The following is a 16084-nucleotide window of genomic DNA, read 5'->3' on the forward strand; positions in this document are numbered from 1 at the left end:
CCCAGCGGATGTTGGGAATTTGATCTCTGGTTCCTCTGCCTTTTCTAAAACCAGCTTGAACATCAGGAAGTTCATGGTTCACGTATTGCTGAAGCCTGGCTTGGAGAATTTTGAGCATTACTTTACTAGCATGTGAGATGAGTGCAATTGTGCGGTAGTTTAATGGTGAGCAATTTCTCCAGAAGAAAAAGACTGATCAAAACCTTTGGAGTTGGATGACTTCTTGTTCCAGATTCCTAGCTGTATTTGTACAGATTTAGTTGCAAACAGGAACAAGAAGTTGTCTCTTAACTCTCAAGTAGATCCTTGGAACTGAAGGCTCTTTGGAACTCCGTCTCTTGCTCACTAAACTTTGTGTTTTCAGACCCCTAAACCTGGGTATGTTATCTTCTCAACTCAAATGGCTGCTCTTGCTTGCTTGCTGCCTGGGACGAGTCGCCGTGGCCAGCATTATTAGAGTTTGACTAATCCCTAACTTCAAGCTTTTCAGTCTTTTGGAAGAAGAATTTAAGACAGTAGAACGGGTATTGATAGTGTTTTGAGTTGGAGTTTTCCACAGCTGATGACACTGGAATAATCTCCCATAGGAAGCTACCTTAGCAGACACTAGAGTTTCGCCTTTCAGTTTACAAATGTGGTGAGGTACTTTTGGCTTCTGTTTGAGCTGGTTGCCTCATTTTGGTCGTGTAATTGCTTTCTCCGCAGAGACAATGAATGGGGAATTCTCCCTAAGGTCAGCATTTAATTAATTGCCGCGCTCTGGCTGCTATAGTACTCCAGGCATCGATCTTATTAAAATTGCCTGGAGATTGCCAGCAGGTTGAAAATCCGTCTTCTGTGACAGCCTGGAGTCATTGAGTTGAGTGGGAGGTGCCTTGCTCAGTTTACAATCTCCGTGGGCGCGGGACTTATCCGAAGACTGGATTGGGCCTTTCTCCTGTCTATCATCGGAAGGCTCTCCGCCCCCGACAATCCTACTGCAGGATTTGGAAGCTGAGCACCGCCTCTGAAATCTTGGGGAGTGATGGGCGGTAAGGGTAAACGCGGTGTGTATTTCTCTCCTTATTGGTTGGCTGATGTGTCAGTCGTACACCGCTCTGCTCCCATTGGCGGGAAGACTCCAGGCCGGTAGCGTGGACACTGTACTGCCCACTTGAAAGCTACGATCCAGGCGAGTGACGTCCCAGACTTTTGTTGTTGGGCTTTGGGCCTCATTAATTATTCATTAGGTACTTGAACGAGCTGTAGCGATTGGTGGCCGAGAGGGCCGGTCGATTGTTTCTTAGCTAGAGATACGTGTCACCCTCTACGCGGCGGGAGAATTTTCGCATAAATTATTCTGATAAGGTTTGGGGGCGTGGCCGCTCATAGATTAGGCAAATAAGCTGAGAGGGAGGGGAGGCCGGCTACGAATTAGCCTAAGTTATTAAAGATGGCGGCGGAGCGGAGTCGCTCCCCGATGGAGTCGCCGGTCCCGGCCTCTATGTTCGCCCCCGAGCCCAGCTCTCCGGGGGCGGCCAGAGCCGCTGCGGCTGCCGCCCGGCTCCACGGGGGCTTCGACTCGGACTGCAGCGAGGACGGCGAGGCGCTCAACGGCGAACCGGAGCTGGACCTCACCAGCAAGGTAGGCCCCGGGCGCCGGCGGCTGAGGGGACAGGGCACTGAGGGGGAACCGGGCGGTGGGCCGAGCCGTCTCTGGGGCGACGGCGGGGGCGGGAGGGCCCAAGCCCGCCCACCTGTAAGTGCGGGACGCGCGGCGGGCTCCCGGGCTAGGGGCGGCTCCGGCTGCCCGCGGGCACCGCAGTCCTTCTCTGGTGGCGCCCACCCGGCCTCCCCGCCGTCCGGCTCCCGCCGAGATCACAACCCCTCGGCTCCGCCACGTGGAACGCGAGCGCCCGACGCCGGCAGCTGCCCGCGCAGTGGCGGTTCCCACGCGGTGCCGCCTCCCCGGGACATCGAGAGGGACTCTCTCCGTGGACTGTCCACGGCAGCCGAGGGTCGAAGGTGGCTCTGGCAGGGCGAGCGCGGGAGGATCAGGTAGTCGAAGGGGGAGCCGGGAGGCAGCTGCGGCTCTTCCTGGTGTGGAGAAAGGCAATATTAAGTAGTCACTCAATCAAGAATGTCTCCTTTAGAAATCCACCCAAAACAAAAGTGAAAGATGGGCATGACCCATAGTTTCGTCTTCTGGGAATGGAACCTTATCTTGTATGACTGGAATAATGAAGGACGTTTTAGATCGTGTTTTCTGAGCTTTTGCGAAGGTGCAGGATTTTAAGGGCTCAACCTTCTGCTTGGCGTTGGTGGGGGCGGGGATAAATAATTAAGTATAATTTGGGACTGGCGTTTTGAAGGTTCCTAACGTTGCTAAAGGAAAGAATGCTAGCTTGAGAGTCGGACTAGGCTGGGTTCCCTTTTCTGCCCTGCCAGTTAAAAAGGCTCTGTGACCTTGGGAAAGTGTCTTAACCTCTCAGTTCTCCAGCTTCATCATCTTTTTTTAGTACAAATACGTAGTAAAAATGAGAAACTTATGTAAGAAATCTACTACACTGCCGGTTACTTACTACTCAGTAAATGTTTGAAGGGAATTGAAGGAACTGATGATTCTCTGTGCAGATTAAATAGCAGCTGATGCAAGAGAGCACACCCATCTCACCTCCTACCTGTTGTTGGATACTTACAATAGAGATGTTTAATGAGTTTTGAAAACATTTGTGATTTTTTAGTCTGTGGTGACAAAACTTCATGAAACTTGATCTAAACTGGAGAGAACTTTCCTGAAACCAACAGCTCTCTCCCTCTAGTCTCCACTGAGCGCTTAAAAGCCAGCACTCCAGCTTAGCACAGGGTCCTCTCTGGTGCCTCTAATGCCATAATGAGGCTGCCGGCCAGGTTCAAAGAGAGGATGATCAGGGGAAGTGTATGAGGCAATGGGACACAATGCAGAAGACCCAGCACCTAGGTTCAAAGTACAGGCTCTGATGAGTCAACTCAGGAAATTGTAAGAGATGCACTTGACTCGGAAGCAGATGAACTAGATGTCAGTTCATGGCCAAGGTGCTGAAGAAGCCTGAAAACAGTGGGAAATGGCCCAGCAGAGTTGCAAACAGATTTATTTCCTGACCAACTTATTTAATGTTCCAGGGTAGGGAGGTGTGTCTTCGTCATGAAGCTGAGGAAGTCTTTCTCATTATTTTAAAGATGCTGTGTAAATTAATACTGATGATATTGAAAAAAACTGATGTGATGAGAGAGAAGAGATGGGTTAAATAGACTGATTCCTGAGGGAAAGGTTAGAAGCTGTAAGTGTATATACTTGCCATAGTTAAATGTGGGGATGGACATAAGACTCTGAGAGCTTCCAAAGAGAGAGAGAATTAGTGAATTGCGGTATCTAGTTTCATTTAGGAATGACTGGGTGGGGAAAACTGTAATTACCACTTATTGAGCTGTGGAGTGGATGCTTTACATGTTATCTTATTTGGTCTTCACAGTGGCCCTAGGAGGTAGGTAATAGTATCTCCATTTTGTAGACTAAAAAAACTGAGACTCAGAGGTTAAGTTCTTTGTCCAAGGTCACATATGACAGTTTGAGAATGGAATTTGACATGCCTGTTGGTAAACAGCCTCCCCAAATAAATGGTTGATATTTTAATGTTATTGGCAGAAATTCACAAAATGATGGTGTTGATACCCATCTTAGAGGTTAGGGTGTTTTGTTGATAAAGATAAATCTTGCAGCAGTTTTTACTGCCAATTCCTAAATAATCAAGATAGCCAAGGCAAGATGGAACAGAATTCTTATGTTGTTATAGGAACCATTGGCCTTGGATGGAGAGCATGGCAGTATATGAGATCCCTGTCCTGTGAGTTGCAAGCTGCAGGTAGAAGACCTTGGCATGTAGGTGTAAAACACTGCTCATTAATTTCTGGCTACAATGCCACATTGTCAGTCCCTGTGGCTCCTGCCCCTTGTGTTAAGCAGCAGGAGGCAGGCTGCTCACACCCTCTTTTCTGTGGGTTGGGGTTCGAACAAACTCATAAGGCCTTGAGCTCAAAGGCTATTTGAAGAGAGGCAAAGAGGCCATGAGGGGGCTGCGAAGCTAGTTTAGGTCAGGGCGCAGTGGGGTTCAGTCAGGGTCTTTGATCTGCTTTGGCTGTGGTGCTCTTCTAGTAAGTGTGGTCCTAAGGCTGTTGGTTTCTCTTCTAGCTGGTTCTAGTGAGCCCTACATCAGAGCAGTATGACAGCCTACTTCGGCAAATGTGGGAGAGGATGGACGAGGGATGCGGAGAGACCATATATGTCATTGGGCAGGGATCAGGTGAGCATAGTTTTCCTTTCACTTTATTTTTAAAAACATTATTTAGAGCACATTTTCCCTCTTTTATCAACTTTTCCTGTTCGTGTGTCTCAGTTGCAGTGATTCTTTAGTGTCTGCAGAACTGTTTGGGAGAATGTGAAAGTACAACGTGATAATGTTAATTCCCACCTTAGTGGTCCTAATGTGCTTGACTTTAAAGATTCACTTTCCAAGAGATTTTACAGAAGCTTCGTTTCTGCTTCCAGTACCCTGCATTTGCATAAGGTGTGATGAAGCACAGAGCAAGGAAACTTCTTGTCTGAGATAATGGAGTAAGTCACAATTAGGTCTAGAATTAAGTCTTCCCTAGGTAGTTCTAGGTCTTCCCCTCCAAGTCTGATTTACCAGTCCCATTGCTGCTTGTTGCCTGCTTAGCAGAGAACCTCTGTGATATTTCTTGATGTCAGCAAGAAAAGGACATCCAGAATTCTCTCTTCAGCAAGGCTGCCTTGCCCTGGTCCACACTGACCAGTCAGTGGGAATAGCTGTGAGATCCTATCACATACGTAGGCTTGTTGCCATTCTGGAAGAGACTTGTTATTGCCCTCTAGCCCTCTTATTCCACTTTAGGGGCCCATTGTTTTAGAGGAAGGCCATCCCCCTGACAGAATCCCAGATTATATCCTGGGCTTCCCACCCCCGGTCATTCCTAGTTTATACTCTCAATGCAAAGCCTGCTTACTCTTACCTTCATTTAGACATTATCTTTGCTAAAATGGCAGCTGGGCTTGTTTAACAGTTATCAGTTTAGCCTGTACTAGATCTTGTCTGTGGTCTTTGCAAGTTTTAAGTAGGCCTCCATGCATCATTAAAGGACTAGTTCTCTTCACTGAATGTAGCTTTTTATAAAGACAGGTAATAATTCTTCTACAGTGTGAGTCTAAGATGGTAGAAATCTCAAAATCAGTTTTGAACTGTTTGACAAATATCTATTAAGTATCCTTCTAAGGTCTTGATACTGTTGCAAAACACTGGATACTTATAATCTGTCCTCTGTCCTGAGAAGGAAAGATGGCATATACATAATTAACTTCAGTAGAAAACAGCATTTAGAAATGCTGCAAAATTGACGCAAGGAAGAAGGGTTTGATCTCCCAATACTGCTCTGCTTTCCTTTGAAATGTTTCTCATGTTTATCCTTTCCTTTCTGTCTTTGCTGCCACCTCCCCAGTTTCAGGTCTTATCACTTTAAAGAAGGCATGGTGAGAGAGATAGGCCAAGCAGGAGGTTCATGTCGAGAGAGAGAGATGGTCAGCATTGTCAAGTGTTACAGAGACAGCAGGGAGAGTTAGGTTCAGAAAAAGCCATTCCATTTGGTGACTAGGGGTTCATTGGGAGCCTTTTGAAAAGCCTTTGTGTCACATCTGGCCTGCTGTAATAGGATGAACCACTCAAAGATCACTTCAAACGTATAAAATTGAAGAAAACCACATCTAGGTCAATTCTGACAAGTCTTGGGACTGTTTGTTGAAGATGCAGATTCTTAAAGCTGAGTTGAGTTCGACTCTGCGACCCATGGACCCTAGCCAGCCAGGCTCCTCTGTCCATCAAATTCTCCAGGCCAGAATACTGGAGTGGGAGGCCATTCCCTACTCCAGAGGATCTTCCCAACCCAGGGATTGAATCCGGAGAAGGAAATGGCAACCCACTCCAGTGTTCTTGCCTGGAGAATCCCAGGGACGGGGGAGCCTGGTGGGCTGCCGTCCACTGGGTCGCACAGAGTCAGACACAACTGAATCGACTTAGCAGCAGCAGCAGCAGCAGCAGCTCCTGCATTGCAGGCGGATTCTTTAGGGTTGGAGCCACCAGGGAAGCCCTGTAAAGCCCCCACTGCTCCCTTATTCTTTAATATGAACTCTTAGTGAACTTTACCAGACCTTGATGGCTCACAGTTAATTAACCCTCCCATGGCAAAGCATAAGAACAAACATTCATTAACATGTATCTTACACACCAAAGCATTATCTTGGCATCTACCAATTGGATACTATTAGATTCATAGTGACTCCTTCCTGCTGGAATTCTTTAGAGGCAGAAAAAGATTGCAACTAGTTAAACAAGTTCAACTTCAAATGGAAGACTGAAGGAGATGCAAAGCCCCAGGGGTCAGCTCCATCACTGACTTCCTGTGTATTTGGGGCTTCCCCTCTGTTGACTGCTTCCTCCATCTGTAAAATGGGGCTAATGGTACCATCCCCCCCACCGCCACCCCCGCCTCAGAGAAATCTGTATAGATAAATTCGGTTATTAAAAAATTCTAAGCAGGGTGGAGGATTGTGCTCTTTAAATATACATTCTTAAGACTGATACTAAAAGGAGGCACCGTGATTAGTTAGTTCAAGTTCTGTAGTTAGGTCAGGTTCTGGAACCTGGCAGGTCTGAGTTTGCCTTACGGGTTCTTTCCCTTGCCTTGAAATGGAGATAATAATAGAATCTAGCCCGTGGTATCGTGGTGAGGATTAACACTTGGCATATAGTAAGCACTATATAAATGCTTTTTAGTATTAGTAGTTAGTCACTTTTTAAAGGTTCCAGGTTATAATTGATTTACCATGAGATCTCTTTCAAAAAGAACCTTGTTCATTCCTCAAATATTAAATCATGACTTTCTAAGAACTAAGTACTGCATTAAAAGTTCAGGAAATGTGGGAGGAGTATTATAAGTTTGTGGCAGGGGCAGAGAAGGCTTAAAAGTCTTTCTGAAGGAGGAGGTGCCCGATGAGTGAATTCTAAAGGATGAGTAGGAGTTTCCTAGGTGAGTGGAGGCAGTAGTTAGTGAGCCAAGAAAGCCACAAGCACAGAGGCATGGGGGCATTGTGATTGTGGAGTTTTTGGTGGATCAGAGGTGATTCAGTAAAGTGGGAATGAGGGTGAGATTGGGAGTGTCAGGAAGGGACACTGGACCGGTAGTCAGGGCCCAGCTCTGAGAGTCTTTGAATGCCACACCAAAGCGTTTAGACTTGTATCCTAAAAGTATGGGGACCCCCTACTGCATGTTGAGCAGGAGGGTGAGTCAGGAAGCAGGACCGAAATCTGACTCGCTTCCCACGAGGCTTAATATGTGGCCCTTAGTGATTGGACCTCTGACTTTTCTCCTTGGCTTTTTTCCCCACTCCTACCAAGTGAGGACATGCTGGAGAAGGCTGATGTGACTGGGGGTATTTTCAGTCACAGAATACTGGGAGCCCTGGATGGATAGGTGACGCTATTGATTGCCCCCTGGTGTGAGATAGAACCTGAAAGCATTGCTTTTCAATGTAACAGAAACAGAAAAGGGGATCTGGCCAGAATGGCAAGGCAGCCAGCCTTCTCTCAGGAACAGTTCCAATCCCTTCTCTAATCCAGAAGATTTCCAGAGCTCAGTTGGCCATGCATTTAGAAGCTCCTTGACCCAACTGCTCACTCTTTGCTCATTTGTTTTAGCATTTTGCAGACATTTGCGGACTTGGTATAGGAAAGGCACCCCTCATGGAGTGTCCAGGGATATTTGAGATACGGTCCTTATCCTCGAGATGCTTGCGTATAGTGGGTGAAGACACATCCAAAACACTATTCGTGGTAAATTTCATAAGGGAGCAGAATGGGTAGGCTTTTGACAAGTGGAAATGTGCTGATTGGCTTTCCAGGGTAGGAAATACATGAGCAAAGGTGTAGAGCTGGCAGAGTGCAGAAAACATGGGGGATGGTGACTGGGCCATCTGCACTGGAACAGAATATAGGAGGGGAGGATGGGGAAGGGGTGGAGTAGTTCTAATTCCTTAGATGGACACCTCTAAGGAATTAGAACTGGACGCTGCTGGACCTGGGGAGCCCTTCCAAGGTTTTGACTTGAAAGTGACAATGTCAGCGCTGTGCATTGTTAGGAACTCGAGCTTGTGCATCTATGCAGGATGGGTTGGAGGAAACAGATGGGATTTGTTAAGACCAGTTAGGGATCTTGTGATGATTCAGGTAAATGAGGGCCTGAATCAGGCTGGTGACATTGGACTGGCAAAGAAAGGAGAGCAGGAACAAGGAAAGCTAGACTTGGCAGGACTAGAGTGATGAGTATTAATCTTGGGTGACTGGAAGGATAGTGGTGTCATCAGAAACAGGGAAGGCAGGAGGAGGAACTGGTCTGGCATTAAGGGGAGCCCTTGCCAAAGGAACCGGCTCTAGGTGTGGAATCAGAAGACCCATGGCCCCTCTGCTCCCTCCCAGCTCTGAGACCTCTGGGTTCTGTGTACCCCAATACTAAATGGGAACAGTAGTATCTAACTCATAGGGCTACAGGGAGGACTGAAATGCTTTGTTAATGCTGTTAGTTTTTGTGCTGTTGTTTAAAAAGGGAGTGGATAGAGCTCTGGGAAGAGGACTAGTTATGAATGTTTTTTGTAGTTTTCAAATGACAGTGGAAGCCATAGAATATCCAGATAGTCGAGGGGAATGTTCAAGGATAGAGAAGAGGGCCACTGACCAACTACTGAAAAAGGCTCGCATCTAGGGGCAGGAGCAGGAAGAGCCAGGAGAGGAAACAAAAGGAGAAACCAGAGGGTGGGAGGTGAAGCAGGAGAATCTGGGGGACTTCCCTGGTGCTCTAGTGGTCAAGGCTTCGAGCTACCAGTGCAGGGGGCACTGGTTCGATCCCTGGTTGGGAAACTAATCCCACATGTGGCAAGGCATGGCCAAAAGTAAATAAATAAAAAGAAAAACAGAGTTCGGGTTATAGGCAAGCAGAGTGGGAGTGAGGTGCTTCAGTCAACGGTGGCCAGTGGCGTTGACTCTGCAGGGCTTGAGGAAAGGACTTTGGATGAGGGGGTAGAAGGCGTCTGCTGACTTGAAAGCCAGTTTTTTCCCAGAGGCATCAGATCAGTGAGGAGGTGGTGAGGAGGTGCAGTCACCAAGTGTCCTCTGGCGGGGATGGCAGCACGGTACATTTGCTGGGGCACAGGAGGAGAGGTTGGTCTCCTTTAGTTTAGGAATGGCTTGAACTTGTTTGTAAGGGGAGACATGGAAGCGGATGAGAGCAGCTGCAGGGTCTTGGGAGGCAGAAAAGAAAAGAGGTGGGGCACATGCTGCAGGTGAGCCCAGGGAAGGAGCAGGGGTGCTCTCGGGGAGACAGGCTGGAGGAAAGCGGAGGCAGCTACTGTGGGAATTAAGTGTGACTCCATGTGGGAAGCACCTGACCAGATTGTCAGACAGTAGGCACTCCATAAATTACTGGTTGATTGGTCCTTCCTCCCTCATCCTAAGCTCAGACTCAGTTTTTCCAGCTCCTTGCTGGACGTTTCACCTGAGCCACCTCCGTGAAAAATCTGTCCCTAAAGCCGTTCGTAAATTTTCTCCCCATTTTCCTTTGTCTCCTGTCCTTGTTATCTCTTGACTGTATTATTAGAATTCCTTCCTAAACTTGGCTCCCCGTTTCTGGTCTCTTGCTTGCCAGCACACACTTTACATTGCTGCTCAAGAGATCTTTCTGTCCCACGGCGATCTGATCATGTTACTCCCCCATGTAACCACCGAGGCTTCCCTCCCTGGTATATGTGTGTGTTGCTGCTGTGTGATGTTCACCTGCCTGACCATTTCCACCTGTCACATGGTCTCCTGCCACTTGACATCCTGCTCCCCAGCACACCAAGCTGCTTCTCGGTCCCTGAATGTGCCATGATCTGCCGGGCTCCACGCTTTGCTCTGCTGCTTATCATGTCTTCCCTCCTTTCTCTGCAGGCCCATTTTTCATGTTCGGAGTCCCAGCTTGAAGTCAGCACCCTGCAAAGCTGTGTTCAGCTTCCCTAGGCAATGCTAGTTGCTCATGCTTTACATTCTCTTTGTACTGTTGTATAGTACAGCACTCAAGCAGTATGGCAATTAATTAATTTCCTGTCTCTCCCACTGGGCTGTGAACCCGCCAAGGGCACCTGTATTCCCAGTACCCAGCATGAGACTTGGCATGAAACCTGGGAGAGTCTCCCTGATTACCATTGAAGGAATTAATGACTGCCCTGCTTAATGGGGAAGCCCTGTTACTTATGAACTCCACACGTGCCCAAGTGTCAGAAGTGTCAGGTAGAGAGCCATGTTCTGCAGTGCCCAGAGTGGGGCCCTGGTGACGGGTGGTTAACTGGCTGACTTGGTGGCAGCTGACGTGTGGACTCTTGTCACCAGATGGGACTGAGTACGGGCTGAGTGAAGCTGACATGGAGGCCTCCTACGCCACCGTGAAGAGCATGGCAGAGCAGATAGAGGCTGATGTCATCCTCCTGCGGGAGCGGCAAGAGGCCGGGGGCCGTGTGCGCGATTACCTGGTCCGAAAACGAGTAGGAGACAATGACTTCCTGGAAGTCAGGTGAGGGGCCCTGAACGGTTCCAGGTCCCCTGCAGCATGACCTTGGGGTCCCGGGCACCACAGAGAATGGTGATTGATCCTTTGACACCGGGCACACTCACTTCGTCCTTTTGCTTCCTGAGGCCTGGAAAGAGTGTCCAGTGACATCAATGGCTCCATTCTATGTTTCCATACTTTTTCATCTTTAAATCCTCCCATTTGGAAAGAGTGGGAGGGAGGCCAGCCCTGCGTTCTGTGGCCACTTTGTGGGGGTACTTGCTCTCCCCTCAGCCTGGGAGGCTAGAAACCAGGGTCATGGAGGAGAGCATCATGTGCCCCTCTTGGCTTTAGGGCTCCTGTCGGGGAGCTCAGTTCCTCCTAAGTAACATTTTAGTCCCTGGGTACAGCTCCAAGAGCATTCCCAACGTGCTCACCCATGACTCAAAGGAGCAGAGAACTGGAGAGGCTCAGGGGTGAGCCCGTCCCTACAGGTCCAGTTGCTGGAGTTCACTTCACTCACCTACCAACTCTCACTCACCCACCAACTCTCACACAAATGTATGGGTTTGTGTACACGCAGGGTAGCAGTTGTGGGCAACGTGGATGCTGGCAAAAGCACGCTTCTGGGGGTCCTGACACACGGGGAGCTGGACAATGGGCGAGGCTTTGCCCGCCAGAAACTCTTCCGCCACAAACATGAGATTGAGTCGGGTCGCACCAGCAGCGTGGGCAACGACATTCTGGGCTTTGACAGTGAAGGAAATGTGGTAAACAAGCCAGACAGCCACGGCGGCAGCCTGGAGTGGACAAAGATCTGTGAGAAATCCACTAAGGTGATTACCTTCATCGACTTGGCCGGCCATGAGAAGTACCTGAAGACCACTGTCTTTGGCATGACCGGCCATTTGCCTGACTTCTGCATGCTCATGGTAAGTGAGGTGCTGCTAAGGAGGGCGGGGGGCTTCGGCTCGGATCCTGGGATATGGTGGTATACAAGTGTTTACAATTGTTCTGAGGCAGGAGCCTTTGGTTTAGGGCATTGAAACCGGATAAGAACGACAAGTGTTGCAAGGGTGCCCGGTCTTCTCAAGGGTGTACCTTGATCTTTCTGCTAGGTGAGGCCAGGAAGAGATCCTCGAAGAGAAACCAAGGTGCCATCTGCAGACCTCTCTTGTTTTTCAGAGAGGTGTAGAGGAGGGTTCTCCCGGGGCGTTTCTTACTACCTTCTGAAAGGAAACACCTCTGAAAGGTGTTTCCTCCTGGGGTCGGGCTATTTTTGAGGTGAACTGGGCAGCACCCTCAGAGATGGGGCAGCCTGGGGACGAAGTGGAGGCGAGAGCACGGACAGCCACTGAGGGGCTAGAAGGCGGTCTCTTCTGAGCCTGGGACTGGTGTCCGCCTCTCACAGCTACTTGTTGAGAGGCTTCTGTGTGCCTGGCACTGTGCCAGGCCCGAAAATAGAGCCGTGAACAGGCTGTCCTGAGCGCCCATAGAGCTCACAGTCTGGTGGGAATAGACTTTTCAGCACCTCACCACGTGGATAAACTGAAGAGGGAAGGGAGCAGAGGCTTCTGGGCTGGATCACGTTGTGAATCCCGCAGTTGGGTCTCTTGGATCTTCCTGGCCAGAGAGTAGGAGTCTGTGAGGCCCACAGCCTTGGTCACGACTTCAAAGCTTTCACAGAGTGCAAGCAAGCTGGTTTTCCTTTGGCAAATCCTTCTCAAAGCCCTTCCCCATTTCCCAGTCCCTCCAGCTGCCTGTATTAATAAGTATAGTAAATGAAAGCATCTGTTCAGCACAAACTTGATCAAGTTGCCCAACGAACAGGTTCTCGGGCAAATTCTCTCCAGCCTGGAGAGCAAAGAGAGGCAGAGCATATGTGTGAACACTCGTCAGCTCTCTGCCCAAGGTTCTTAGGATCTGTGTGGTTTCATCTCCTGTGTCTTTGGACGTTGCAGAGGACCCTTACCAACCTTGACTGGCCAAGGAAAGCTGCTCTTCCCGAAGGGGTTTTAGAGGAAGAGCGTAGAGTGTATTTGGGGCAGTTGTTGGATTAAAATTAAGGGTATAGAAATCAGTTTAAAATGAGCGTTTTTCTAACTGAGCTACAGTTAGCTAGTGTCAGTCACTTTGCGACCCTATGGGCTATAGCCCTGCAGCCTCCTCTGTCCGTGGGATTTTCTGGACAGGAATACCAGAGTGGGTTGCCATTTCCTTCTCCAGGGAATCTCCCCAACCCAGGAATCAAACCTGGGTCTCCCACATGGCTACAGTGATCAATGGACATGTCTTCACCCCAGATGAGATGTTATAAATTATTTAACTTTTAGGTCAGGAGCTAAATACTAAAAATCTCTGTAGAAAACAATGAAATACTTGATTATTGTTTCATGGCAGTCAATTTCAAAAAAAAAAAAAACCTTGAAAATACAGAGACAGCAGAGAGAGAGCTTTCTCATATCCCTCTTGGAAGAAGAGAAGCAGGTCTGGGTAGGTTAGGAAAGGTGGTGGGAGGGATGGGAAGATTTAGGAGGAAGATGGTAGAGAGGTCGTGGTGTAGTCAGAGGGAACATGTGTGGGACATCTGTGTTGGTGGGGTGATAGCTCCCCTGGGAACTGTGATGACCAGTGAGAGCATCACTTGAAAACACTCTGGAATGTATGAAGGCCTGTATAAATATGTCATGGCAATTTTAACCTTATTTTGTTTTAGTGAGTAATACATGCATATGGTATAAAAATTAAAAGGTACCTAAGGACTTTAGAGGCTTTCCACTTGAGAGTGAGAAGTCTCTCTCCTGGCTCTGTTCCGTTTTCTCCGGAGGCAACCAGTACAGCCAGTTTCTTACACATCCTCTAGAGATATTTTGTAATCATACCAGCAAATGTGTGTGTATTGAAAGTAGATTATATTATAGACATTGTGACTCTTCACCCCAAATGCCTCTCACAGGTCCTAAAATACTTCAGCGCACAGTCTGCTACTGTTTTTACACCCAAGAAGATGAACGAGTGCACTAATATCATACAGTATCTAGTCTAAAAGTGTTTACATTATCTCAGATGTTCCCTGGGATGTCTTACAGCTGCTTTTTTTCAAACAGTGATCTAATCACCACTCTTATACCACCTTGCTTTTCTCCCCTTCAAACATATCTTAGAGAGTACCCCATATCAGTGGAGAGGAATTTCCTCTTTCTTTTGCAGGCACACTTGTGCATGTGCATTAATTCATGTAACTGGCCTTTATGATACTTGGAAATGTTTATTGTTACAGGAAGGAATGATAACAGTAGTAACAGTGGCTCTTGCCTGAAGACCTAATTCCTGCTAGTTCTATGTGGCCCTTTAAAACATGTTTGGTTATTTAAACCTCAAGTGAACCCTTTAAAGTGAATATTATTCTCCTCCCATTTTATAGATAGGGTAACTGGGGGCCAGGGATGTTAAACTGAATCCACTTTGATGACTCTGGACAGTTCTTTTCCCAGACTGAGTTTGTCTTCTTTTTTATTGCCTCCAAGTCTCCTCAGATTTTGACAGGCCATCTTGTTATATGGGAGGTTAAAGCGGTCTGTGCCCAGCCCAGCTTTTAGCTACAGCTGTTTGGTTTCTGGCCGAAGACTTGCGGCCCCTGTGTTCTGTTCTGATAGTGGCCTCAAAGATGAGAGTGCTCTCTTCCCTCAGGCTTCTTTGCGCCCCTGTGCCCACCAGCAGCACTCTCTGTGCCCCTTGTCCTGATAGTCCTTTCTGTGTTGGGGCAGGTGGGCAGCAACGCTGGCATCGTAGGGATGACCAAGGAGCACCTGGGCTTGGCGTTGGCCCTCAACGTGCCTGTGTTTGTGGTGGTCACCAAGATTGACATGTGTCCTGCCAACATCCTACAAGGTAAGTGCTGGCGGCAGCAGTCTGTGGCACAGTCACCCACGGTGGCTCCTTGGTGGTCTGCAGCCTGGGATCTTCTGCTTCCTTGTACTGGGCATAGACCTTGGCCTGAATGTCCACCAGCCCAGAGACTTCTGCTTCCTCCCTGTTTGGCTCTTGGTCTGAGCACAGCCTGGAGTTACCTCCTGCTCATTGTTTCTTCTGGTTAAAAATGCAGGATCCTTGAAGGCCCTAATCTGGCATCTCTTTTCAGATGGTTCTAGGCAGAGGGGGTTGGGTTTTTCCATCTAAGCTGGGCATATATGGAGACATTTGGGCAGAGTCTGATGGTCTTTTGCAACCAAAGGCTTCAAAACAAAGTTGCAAGACTAGGCTAGAGATGGTGGGAGAGAATGATCTTTCTGGAGGGCCTCGTAAGGGCTTCTGCAGGTGTCTAAACATCCAGAGATCCTCTTGTCAGATGAATTTTTTCCCAGGAAACAGAGCATTCTAGGAACAACACTGTCCTTCTCATGGACCCCCAAGTCACTTGCGTATAGGATGTGAGTCTTCTAGAGACTCTGGAGAAACCTGACAGGTTTCAGACCTGTGGCCTGAGCACACACTCCCCATCAGTCTCCTCCTACTCTGGCAAGCATTCACCCAGTTTTGGCCCTCCTTCTCTTCTCCAGGCATTATGGCATTTAACACTGTGTGTCTGTCTGTCTCCTGCTGAGTCACTAATGAATGGACCTGTCTTGCCTTGGAAGCCTGGCCAAAGAGAAGGCTGTGCCCCTCTAATTTTGTTCCATTTCACCCTTTAAGAAACCCTGAAGCTGTTGCAGCGCCTGCTGAAGTCACCAGGCTGCCGGAAGATCCCTGTGCTGGTGCAGAGCAAGGATGATGTGATTGTTACAGCCTCCAACTTCAGCTCTGAGAGGTAATGGTGGGGAGCGGTCACTTGGGCACAGGCACAGAGATTGGTTGAAATAGATGATTCTGCTCGCAGCGGTGTTGCTCAGGGGCTGTATGAGGTGACCCAGATTGTGAGGTGCTGGCCTCACTGAAGTTGGAGTACTAGCTGAGACTTCAGTGTCCTTATCTGTGAAATGGATGTTATCTTCTTCATAGGGCTCTTGTAAGTGTTGGCAATGATGTATGTAAAGCACTTAGCACTGCGCGTGGCTGGTGTTTGATAGATACACAGCCATTTTTATAACTGTTTCTATTGACTTTTAAAATAAATATATTTTATTTATTTGGCTGCACTGGGTCTTAGTTGTAGCATTCCGGATCTAGTTTCCTGACCAGAGATCAAACCCAGGCCCCCTGTATTGGGAGTGCAGAGTCTTAGCCACTGGACCACCAGGGAAGTCCCTAATTTTTTTTATACTGTTGTTTCTCAAAAGCTCTCTAATCACAGATGAGTTTTGGCATTTACTCATTAGCATGTCCTTTGATTCTATAAATATATATATATTTTTGGCCGTGCTGGATGACTTTTGGGCTCTTAGTTCCCTGACCACAATTGAACCCAGGCCAGCAGTGAAGGTGGTTG

At 48.2% G+C, this 16084-nt stretch overlaps 1 protein-coding gene across 2 annotated transcripts in view; it reads left to right on the forward strand.

The window, feature by feature from the left end:
- The first annotated feature begins 1246 nt into the window (after positions 1–1246).
- The window catches only part of GTPBP1 (GTP binding protein 1), a 25260-nt gene continuing 10422 nt past the window's right edge, over positions 1247–16084 (forward strand). For both annotated transcript variants that reach the window (XM_010845115.1, XM_010845114.1), the window contains exons 1-6: positions 1247–1624; positions 4208–4319; positions 10503–10683; positions 11243–11591; positions 14427–14550; positions 15352–15466. In XM_010845115.1, coding sequence (XP_010843417.1) covers positions 1433–1624; positions 4208–4319; positions 10503–10683; positions 11243–11591; positions 14427–14550; positions 15352–15466 — 1073 coding nt within the window. In that variant the 5' untranslated portion in view covers positions 1247–1432. The remainder of the gene's footprint in view (positions 1625–4207; positions 4320–10502; positions 10684–11242; positions 11592–14426; positions 14551–15351; positions 15467–16084) is intronic.

Source organism: Bison bison, unplaced genomic scaffold (genome assembly GCF_000754665.1).
Source record: "Bison bison bison isolate TAMUID 2011002044 unplaced genomic scaffold, Bison_UMD1.0 scf7180017864213, whole genome shotgun sequence".
NCBI lineage: Eukaryota > Metazoa > Chordata > Mammalia > Artiodactyla > Bovidae > Bison > Bison bison.